This window comes from Pogona vitticeps, chromosome 8 (assembly GCF_051106095.1).
Source record: "Pogona vitticeps strain Pit_001003342236 chromosome 8, PviZW2.1, whole genome shotgun sequence".
In the NCBI taxonomy this organism is placed as follows: Eukaryota; Metazoa; Chordata; class Lepidosauria; order Squamata; family Agamidae; genus Pogona; species Pogona vitticeps.
This window is the reverse complement of record NC_135790.1, coordinates 4,712,830-4,723,786: the sequence shown is the minus strand read 5'-3', so window position 1 is coordinate 4,723,786 and position 10,957 is coordinate 4,712,830. Positions and strand designations below refer to the sequence as shown.

General features: G+C 44.4%; 1 protein-coding gene across 2 annotated transcripts in view; it reads right to left on the bottom strand.

The window, feature by feature from the left end:
- Nucleotides 1-390: 390 nt before the first annotated feature.
- The window catches only part of PIWIL2 (piwi like RNA-mediated gene silencing 2), a 29,850-nt gene continuing 19,283 nt past the window's right edge, over nt 391-10,957 (bottom strand). For both annotated transcript variants that reach the window (XM_072978882.2, XM_072978881.2), the window contains exons 17-24: nt 10,642-10,743; nt 8,689-8,808; nt 7,851-7,939; nt 6,909-7,014; nt 5,897-6,150; nt 4,494-4,601; nt 3,281-3,446; nt 391-557 (exon numbers count right to left, since the gene is read on the bottom strand). In XM_072978882.2, coding sequence (XP_072834983.2) covers nt 3,290-3,446; nt 4,494-4,601; nt 5,897-6,150; nt 6,909-7,014; nt 7,851-7,939; nt 8,689-8,808; nt 10,642-10,743 — 936 coding nt within the window. In that variant the 3' untranslated portion in view covers nt 391-557; nt 3,281-3,289. The remainder of the gene's footprint in view (nt 558-3,280; nt 3,447-4,493; nt 4,602-5,896; nt 6,151-6,908; nt 7,015-7,850; nt 7,940-8,688; nt 8,809-10,641; nt 10,744-10,957) is intronic.

Below are 10,957 nucleotides of genomic sequence, written 5' to 3'. Positions count from 1 at the left end.
AAGACCGGCAATTTTCCACCTCCGCCTCACTCCTGAAAACATACACACACACACACACACACACAAACTGGTTCCAAAGGGCAACAGAAGACTCCGCAAGCTACATCTGGTAGTTTCCGAAATTCTACTATTATCTAAAGGCTGACTACACTGAAAACCAGTAAAGCTGAGTTCAACTCATTACGATGAATCCCAAAACTTCCTACAGCCAAAAACGCACACAAAAGAACCACCATCACCACGACAAAAACCACCCTTTCAGTGCCTTCTACCTGGAAGGCCTGCCAGAGGCCCTTGTGTTATTTGCTCTCCCTTTCCTCAGGCTCTGAGAATCGAAGGGCAAGGCCACTGGATTTAGTTTCTTCTGACTGTGAGCACTGGAGACTTGGCAACTTTATAACACGAACTTTATTCACAAACAGACAAGGACAGCATAATACAGGCAAAAGAAAAAAAGGGAAAAAAAAGAGGCGCTCTTTTGAGGAAGCAAATTCCTTCTCATGTAGGATCTGCACCACTCATGGCTTGCAGCCGATTCAGAGCCAACTCTGTTACTTCTGGAAAAGGAAAAAGGAAAGAAAAAAAAAGAAGATAAACCTTCCTTACTCCCTCACTTGAACTATATAGGTATCTTCTCCATAAAATATTTTGGTTAAGCCTGCCCAAAGTCCAAACAGGTTGTGGCAGGACTGGGAAACAAAAGCAGGATAAGTAAGGCACTATCAGTGGCATATGGGAAGATCAATGTTGGCAGAGAAGGTGAATTATTAACTTTTCCATTAAACCTAACCGTGTGATTTTTTTTTTTATTCTAGATACCAGCATCAAGGAAATTGGAGAAATAAATTCTTATCCAGGAAATGTTATAAACCTGGGTTTAACATTTTACCTTCGATAAGCACAGCACTCCCTGTTCATTTGTTTTTTTAAGTCTGCCACTGTTACAGAAACACCTGAAGTACAGTGGGGTCTTGACTTAAGAACGGCTTGAGTTAAGAACATTTTGACTTAAGAACCACTCTCATAGGAAAATATTGACTTGACTTACATACTTAGATTTTAGTTAAGAACTGAAAAAAAAAACCACGTGGGAGGCAGGGAAAGTGCAAAATTTGAACTTTCAGTTAACTGTTGGCCAGTGAAAAGGGTGCCTGTCTGCTTCCTCACTCCTCCTAGCGTTTAGAGATTGGATTGGGAGACAGTCTTCGGACTGCCTGGTACTGCCTGGACTGTATTTTCCCTGCCTTCCCTGAACCTTTCTTGACCTAAGAAAAAAAGAAACAAAATATCCCCCTCTAGTGGTCGAAGGCAGAATAGCAGCTTCCCATTAGTTTCTATGGACGGAAAAGAGCAGATACGGATCAAATGGTTTTCAATGCATTCCTATGGGAAATGCAGATTTGACTTGAGAACATTTTGACTTGAGAACTGCCTTCCAATACGGATTAAGTTCTCAAGTCAAGACCCCACTGTACTGGCCCAGTCCAAGAAAAAAAGAAAAAGAAAAAAAAGATGTAAAATGAACTAGACTAACTTTCATTCTGGGTAGCAGTCCTTTGGCAGGGAAGTATTTTGAGTGCTAATATCACAGCACACGAGCTGTCGGAGTGGGGGGGAAAAGTCCCGAATGCCCTTTTGTGTGTCAGGATTTGGAAAAAATACAGTAGTTGATCACACATGCGCACACCGCTCTGAGTCAAGCCAGACAAGAGTTTAGAGACTTCTATATCCTGGTAATTCTGAGCAGAATCACTGGGATTCTCTCCCCCCGCCCCTGGCTCAAAAAAAGAGCTGGGGAACATAATAACCTCACTCTTGCCAGCAGTCATAATACAGGCCAACAAGGTATGGGGGGGGGCGATTCCCTTTGTGTTCTGTCTGGATTTGGAGGGAGGACCCTCCTGCACTGATGTCAACCCTAAGCATTCACCCACCCAATGCATGCACGGAGAGAATGTTTATTAGGCACAGCAGGTAGCTTAAACCCTATTTCTGGAGCTAGAGACAATTTCACATCCCTCAACAAAAGCAGGTCTCCTCTTTCACTGAGCGCTTGCCTTGGGTTAACTAGAGGGAGCCAGTTGGACGGCTGCCAAGCAGTCAGGAAAGGGAAAAACCTTGGCTTGCCTATAAACAGCCTGATTACGCTAAAAGTTCGCCCCCATAACCAGTGCCTTACTGACATTTTTGGCACTATCCTGCCACCTGCTGTAACAACGGCAACGGCCAGTTCCTAGAAATATTATCCAGTCAATTTGAATGTTTATGGTATGGTCAATCAGTGCTGTAAGCCTGCTGCAGCCCTGCCTGTCCCAAGGAAAGAGATGAGATATTCTGGATCTTGGAAAGAAATCTGGCCAGAGCCATGGCTCAGAGCAAAGACTTCGCCGTATGTCAAACACCACCACTGATATACCCAGTGCAGAGCAATTTGCAAAAATGGCAGATGAGGACTGGGCTGAATGTCTGCAAGGGAGGACAAAAGTGCAGTCCTCCAAATGTTGTTGGACTGGAACTCCCATCAGCCGGAGCCAGCAAAGTGGGACGAGGCACATGGGCTCAAGGGCCACACTTCGATCTGGATTCCTGCGCTTTGGCTACCCCCTCAAAACATACTGACAAGCAACGCAAAGTTAGTTAAGCCACAGGAGGAGGGAGGGACATTTTCTTCTTATCCCCGATCTGTTAAAATCTTGACCTGAAACAGAACAACAAACCTTGACCTGAAAGAGACCAAAACAAACAAACAAACAAAACCAGTTGCTTTCAAGAGCATGATGGTATAAAAGTGTAGAACCATAAGAAAGTTAAATAATCCTAAATTTTTTAAAAAATTGTTAGGCACTTCTTTCAGGGTTGGGTTTTTTTAAAAGATGGGAATGCCATTTCGAATCCATTGTTTAAACTGAAAATGTTACTCTGCTTTGTTGCTGAATACGGGGAGAGGCAAAAACCTAAGAGAAAAACAGAAGCCCATCTCAACCCTGCCTGGACGGTTCAGTTTTCACAAGGCCGAGACGTTGCCAGTGTCTAGATACTACTTTTAAAAAGGTTATTATTTCTTCTTTATTATAAAATGTGGAATTCTGAGGTGTTATTTGGGCATTCTTTTCCGAAGAGACCCGCTTAAGATCATGAAAGCCCCCCTCCCCAGAATCTGCCACAGCGATTTCGAGGCTGCCGATGTGGCTTACCCAACCGCAGGCGCTAGAACGCTTCCTTCTTCCTTTCCTGCCTTGAGACTCAGCGGCCTTTGCTCTGCTCCCTTGAAGCCTCTTACCTGGACGAGTTACAAGAAGAAGAGCTTCTCGCAGAGCTCCATCGCCGGCTCGTGGTGCAGAACCTGCCCTGCGAGAAAGGCCAGCTTGTGAGCGTACTTGCAGGGGGCCGGCACTCGGATCGTTCCTGGCCAGTTCCAGTACATGTGACAGAGCTTGAAAGTCAGCCTACTCAAAATGGGAGGGGGAAAAAAAGGAAAAAGAAAAAGATCTTTTGAGAGTGCTTTGTCCATCCTCGAGACAATGTTGTTTTCAGTTACATGTGCTTATGTGTAGGAAAGTCTAATGTTTATAGAAGCTGTATAATTTAGGCTGAATTATCAGGAAAAATTTCTTAACTGTTACAGCAATTTGACATTGGAACGCATGACCTCAGGAGGTGGTGTGTAATCCAATGCTGGAGGCCTTCAAGAGAAAGTCAGGCAATCATCTGTCAGATCTGCTTTGATTTGTATCCTGCACTGAGCAGGGGATTGGACTTGATGGCCTTCTATACCCTGTCCAACTCCATTATTCTATGAGTCTTTGTTTATTTTTGTTGTGAACTGCTCAGAGTAGTGATATGCTGGATGAGCAAAATGATGATTCAATGGGGTTTTTTAGCTTTACGACGATCAGTTCCCTGCTTCCCGATTTTTCGTTTAACGATGATCTAAAAACAGCTGATCGGCGGTTCGCAAAATGGCTCCCCGCTGTTTTGTTGACCTGTTTTCGTTTTACAGGCATCGGAAAATGGCTGCCCTATGGAGGATCTTCACAGGACGATCAGGTATTTCCCCCCATTGGAATGCACTGACCGGTTTTCAATGCATTCCAATGAGGTTTTTTTTTTTTTGCTTGATGACGATTTCGCTGTACAGCGATATTGTTGGAACGCATTATCGTCGTCAAGCAGGGCACCACTGTAAAGGGTTTTTCAAAGAGATGGCCATAGAGGAAGTGAGGCATTGCAATCATACATCAGATCCTCAAAAGCCCTCTTTCTAAGGGAACCAGTGACCCCAAACCCCAAGGCACTAAAATCTTTTATCAAAATGATTACCTTGCTGTTTGAGAGACGGTGTAGCATCCCGGAAAGAGCAAAACCCCTCACTTCCATTGTACACGAAGAAAAACACTTTTTCTCATGCCAAAGCAACTAACATACAAAAATAAAGCAGCAGCAAACAGAACCATGAAGATGACAAATACGCATACCATGCAAAATAAACCCACCTCTGCATATGATCAGGACTGAGGTTAGCCGTATTTCTTACGCAGACGTAATGAGTGGGGATGCCGCAGCCTTGTCGGACAGAGTGAGCCAGCAAATAGAAATCCACCCTAACGAAAGAGCACAAATCTCAGTCAATACCCTTTCATAGATCGGCTAAATTCTTCCCACGCCTTCAAAGCAAATATGGGACAACGGGGGCCCCACCCACGACGACTGAGCTTCCACTGGATTCACAGGTAGACAAGCAGCTGGGCAAACCAAGTCTGGCAAGACAGTGAGGACTCCTCCCTTTATGATGGATGGGGCAGGGAGGCACAAACAACATCTCCCCATGGAGCCCTATCCACTAACCGGATAACAAAAGGGTGACTGGTGGATGCTCTGGCAACTGGGAAGAGAGGATGGGGTGTCCGGTTGGACACAATATCCACCCAAATGAGGAGAACAAGTGAGCAACTTGGTTTTTCTTCTTTGAGGGTCCTGTGCAGTCTAAGAAACATGAGACTACAGCAGGAACCCTCCCTCCCCCCTCTGCAGGACCAGTATCCGCTGATTCACTTATCCACTGCCTGAAAATACTAAATAATGCTCCCTCCCAGAAATACATATTTCTATGGTATATTTAGCAGAATGGGCCACTAGAGGGAGCCAGAGACCACACAATATGTGGGGGTTTGATACTTCCACATTTTCCAGTATCCATTTGGGGGGGGGGGGGCTTAGAACTGATTTCCTGCAGATACCATAGTCCTACTTATTGGAAGGAAAACATTAGAAGACAAGTCCTTCTTTCCAGAAGCTTACACCTCTTTTGAGCCATGACTGTAATGTCACAGCTGAGGGCACTGGTCCTATCTGTGGCTGCTTTCTTAGACTGGAAAGCGTGATCAAGAATCCCCAGTATGCTGTTGCTGAGGAAATCTGAGGCTATTAATTACTAAAACCTTTTGTGTGTGTCTGATTTCGGCATTGAAATCACTTCAGCTGAGTGGAAATTTCAACCATCTTTTTACTCATTTGCTTTTAACAAGCCCCAGCAGCCAATGCTAAATAAATGGTCCAGCACATTGCGAGTACCAATGGTAGGGCTGTGATGATGTTACACCAATACACTTTGCAATGTTTGAAAGCTTGTGGTCCTCATCTTGCTGCTTCTCAAGTTCTCTATTAAATAAACGGACCCTGTGTATTTGACCCATAGATTGCTGACATGGAGCTAAGCCTGGCTGTGAATCACCCGGGAGTCATCCCATGATTTGGAAGCCCAGCCAGCAGAACGACAAGCCAATCTGATCTGCCCTCTTGATGTCTTATCCCCACAGTATCTGAGTAAGGCTTTTCCCAGATCTCTCTGATCCTGTGGGAGGTGCTCCCTTCAAAGGCTGAGCCCTTTCTCACTCACCAGTCTCGGCTGGTGACTGTGTGGTCAACCACCGTGCCAGGAGGAGGAGTTGTGAAGTTGTCACTGTATGCTGAGTAGATGTTGGTGCTGATTCTCTTCTGAACCACAAACACTACCATTTTAGGGTCATAATTGTCAAAAATTTCAAAGCACTTCTCTAGCTGTGGGATTTCGTAGTTCTCTACCATCTTCAGCTGGCTATCGGATGTCCCATCTCTGTAAACCACTATCTTTTCAGGGAGGCTGTGGTTGACCTTCACAGGAACGAAGATACAAGATAAGAGACAGCAAGACACACAGGGAGACCTGGATAATTCAGCTCAACACATTCTCTGGACAATTTAAAGGAATTCCACAGAAAGACACAAACATAACATTTATTACCGTATTTGCCGGCGTACAAGATTACTTTTTTGGCCCCAAAAACATGTTAAAAAGTACATGAATCAATGTAGATATAACATGTCGCAACTCATTACATCAGAATTTGTGGGAAAAGTGGGATCTGAATAAAAAATAATAACAAAGGGGACAATATGACAGAAGCATCACAAGAATACATGCGTCAGCAACAGAAAACAAGTGCAGGTTTGCAGATGGAAAAGGACCAAAGAGTCTGTCTTAATCCACCACATGCATCAGCTCTTTGAGGTGGCTCTCCCCCTGCCATTGCCTCGCAGATGATGGAAGGCAGATATCCACTGGGAAAGTGGACTGCAATGAAGAACTACCTGCAATGGTCTCCAAAAATCGACACTGGGGGTGGGCAGTAGCATGTGAAGTGCACCAGGAGGCCCCACTAGGTGTGGCCGCCTTCCAGTCCTTTCCCTTCTAAAACTGGTAGCAAGAAAGAAAATATGGGTGTGGGTGTGGAAAAGAGGAATCCCTTGAAGAACAAGACAACAGATCTTTTAAAAGTGCAATTGTGCGATCTAAAACCAAGCACACTTCCCCCCCACACACACACACACTTTGTTCATCAAGGGAAACACAACTTTTTGGTCTTCCTTACCTCATGGAACTTCTGCAAGGCACCCACGAGGCAAACCTTCAGGCTGTCCACAATTTCCTGCTGAGGTATTTGGAAGACAACCCTTGAGTACCATTTTGTCAAAGTCCTGGTATCAGAAGGTTAAGAGTTAATTTGAGACACAACAGCCAAACCCCGTGGCTTAGTTACGCCTTCTGGCTGCTAATGAACAGGTCCTTGCTAGGATTTTTGGGGCCACCTCCAGGCTTGGTGCACACCAGAACGTTCCAGCAGGGCCTGCAAATGATGCTATTTTAATTCCACAGGCATAACTACGCAACAGGATTTTGGCCAAAATCTCAATATTCATAACGACACTAAATTCTGACTTTGGTGGTAAACATTTCTTCCCAATTGCCTGTGTTATAGTGGCAGGAATCATACACACCAAGTATGTTTTGGCAGTTTAATACTCCTGTAATAACATGACTGAACACACCTAGAAACAAAACTAAAAAGAAATTCTGGTCTAAACTGCTTTCTTACTGGCTAAAATCCTATTGCCATAAATTTGCACCAGTAAAAGCCAAATGATATTATCACCTGGTGCTGGTAAAATTTAAGTTCAATTAATTTAATTTAATGTTTCCCACCCCCTTTTCAGGTTCCAGGGCTCTTTTTTGCCCCAGGAAGCATTTTAAAGCTGCAGAATGGGGTGGGTTAGGGTACTGAAACTTCAGCAGCCCGAAGTCTCTGCTGGATTGTGGCCATTGCTCCCGATTCTGGCCATAGCGATCCAGTGACAATTTCTGACCGATGACAGCACCTTTCCATCCTGAGTCTTCCTTCCAAAGGAGGGCAAAGTCAGTTCCCCCTGGATGTTAGCAGAGGTGACTGTTCTGAAAGCAGTCATGCCAGTAACACTGGAACATTCCTGCATACCTAGATGCCCCGACTCACTGACTGAGAGCAGGACACACTTACTGGTTGATGCTTGCCACAAATCCGACCACCGACTGCTTTCCTCTGCTGGCGTCATGGTACACATCCATGCCAATCAACATCAGTTGTTTCTGGAAGGCAGAAAACGTCCTGTTAAGCAGAATTTAACTCTGTGGCGGAGAAAGTATTACACCTAGCAAAAGCTACGTTGCAAATTCCTTCTACGATCTCCTGCAGGTCTCACAACCATATGTCCGGAAAGAGGTAAAATTGAGAGTGACAGATGTTACAAAGGGACACTCAGGTGCTCCTAAAAGTCCAGCTGTTAAAAAGCAATTGGCACATAAGCTACGCTGCTCTTGCTCATGGCTTCATATACTGCCTCTATGAAGGACCCAGAAGGCGCCCCTTTGTGGTGCCCTCACTCGGCATTAAATTAAAGAAGTTAACAGCGATGGGTCGGGGTGGGGGGAGACTACAAGAGCCAGGAACAAATGGTGTGGTTCACAAAACACAGAAAGGTGGTAAGCAGGACAAGGGAATGTTTTGAACCAGCAGAGGCAGAAAACTCTAAGTTTAAACCTCTCTGAAAAGAAATGGGTTTGGTTAGAGATGGGCATGAACTTCTGGCTCGGCAGTGTGTCCCAGTTCGTTTATCGTCCCCAAACAGGTGTTCGGGGCTTCCCAGCCCCTCCTCCTCTGGCAGGCAGCCCACTCAGAGGCAGTGCCCAGAGGAGGCTGGGCAAGGAAGCCGGGGGCACTAACTCTGAGCGGGCACCTGTTGGAAGAGTAGGGCCGGGAACTGCTGAACACCTGTTTGCCAAAAATCAAACTGACGAACCAGTAGTTCATGCCCATCTGTAGTTTGGGTTTAACTTACCAAAGGGATGTCCACACCCCAGAGTTCCCCACCCAGTTTGCAGTTAATCTGCAGCAGAATTTTTGTCGCTATGCTTCTAAGTTTGCTGGGTTGGGTGGTGATGGTTCGGACATTAATAACCTGCAGAAAGAGACAAATGTTTAGAACGAATGCAATACAAGATATTAACCATCCATCCTTCAGCAACTCTGCACTTGCCATTCTAAACAGTCAATCTATTTCAACACATTTTCAGAATATTTACAAGGTATCAGTCCTTAAAACAAAAAAACAAGATTTCTTTCTCCGTGCATTCACAGGACTATTTAGTTGTCAGTTCACATTCAATACACATCCAAAAATCCCATCATCCTTGAGGATCCCAAGGATGCAGACAAGATCCTGGAAGAGGTGAGAGCCACTACACATATTCCTGATCCCTCCCCTTCATACATTATAAATGCAGCTGCAAGGGCTCAGATTGAATGAGTAAGAAGAGTGGTTGACCCCTCTTGGAGCAGGATATAATCCTGCCATGTCTTAAGGAGACCTTTACTTAAATAAAAAAGCCCTCTCTGGACCCCCCCCCCCAACACTTGACAAATACAGGCCAGTCTCTAATATTCCATTTTCTTTCTTTTTTTATTTTAACTTTTTTTTAAAAAAAATTACAACATAAAATACACATTTATTTCCCACAACTCAGTTCCACTTTCAAGGACGTTTATGGAGCGAGTGGTGGATTCTTAGCTCCAGAGGTACCTCAATGAGATGGATGACCTAAGTTACATTTCCATTGGGGTTTAGGCCCGATTCTGCTGGAAATTAGAGAAGGTGAGTGCGTCTTTGTTGGTTCTGCAGGATCTCTTAACAGCTTTTGATACCTCTAACCATGGTATGCTTCTAGGCCATCCGTCTGGGATGCACGGTGTTGCAATGTCTTTGGTCCTTCCTGGGAGCAAACCCAGAAGGTAGCACTGAGAGATACCTGTTTATCACCTTGACCAACCTCTGGATTCCTCTCTGATCCTGGATGTCTGGATTTCAGCAGTGGCCAAAAGTATGTTTACAAAATTCAAACTAGTGCTCCAGCTGTCTCTGCTCCTTGAGAAGCTGACCTGGGTACGGTGTGGGGCTGCTTCTGAAGGCGGTTTGGAAATGTCAACTGGGCAATATGTTGAAGCCACACTGTTGACTGGGCTGTTTACCGTGATCATGTGACTCCCATGTTACAACAGTTGTGTTGGCCTTATTTATAGAGCTGGTCAGGAGCTTTAAAGCTCTTTAGGTCCATCTGACAGACCATGTCTCCCTGTACTGAGCACCCACACAGATTAAGATCCTCAGGGAGTGCCTTCTCTTGCTCCCACTGCTTTCACAAGTACATCTGGCGAGGACCCAAGAGAACACTTCTCCTATGGCTGCCCCCAAATTATGGAAACCTCCCCCCCCCTTGGGAAGTGTGGTTGTTTCCTTCTCTTTTCTTCCATCCACATCCAAAAACATATCCTCTTTTGGGAAACTAGGAGACAGGTGGAAAAACCTTTTAAAATGTATTGTTTCTAAAGAATGTTTTACATAAACATATACTATAGTTCAAAATCTTAATCTGGCTTAATTGCTGATTTTAAATTTCCATATGCCACCTTGGGTCGGCATAAGGATAGAAAAGCAGGATCATAATAAAAAATTTAAATAAATAAATAATAAATGATCACTAAGGGGGAGCAAACGAGATGTATTTTCTGTTACAGATGATCGTGGGTTCAATGATGAATCAGAGTCATTAAGAAATTTAAGATGTTACTCTGTGTTAACAACTGGAAGCTATCAAATGTATAGCAACACAACCAGTAACGTTCAACACAAGGAATATTTATATACAACAAGTTGTTTCAAATGTCTTAATAAATGGCATAAATTGCCCTAAAGCATCCTTGGCTCAAGGGGTAGATAGGCAATAATTCGACTCACCTGGGAAGGGACCGGAGACTGCACACAGCATAGTTTTTTAATGGCTCCATACAAATCATCTCTGGACCCTGTGATAATGCAAACCACCAACTGTATGGAATCCTGCCCCCCCAAAAAAAGAAGGGAAAAAAATTCAGGAGGGAAGCACATGACTGGTTCGACTTCTAATGAAGGTCACCTCGGCACACAACACAGATTGACACATTAAATGTCACAGATAACTGCATCAGAACTGAATTTTTATAGTCGACGTTCGTAGTTGCACAACCACCATTACTGGACAAAGTATTCAATACTAGGCTGCTGTGTGACAAAA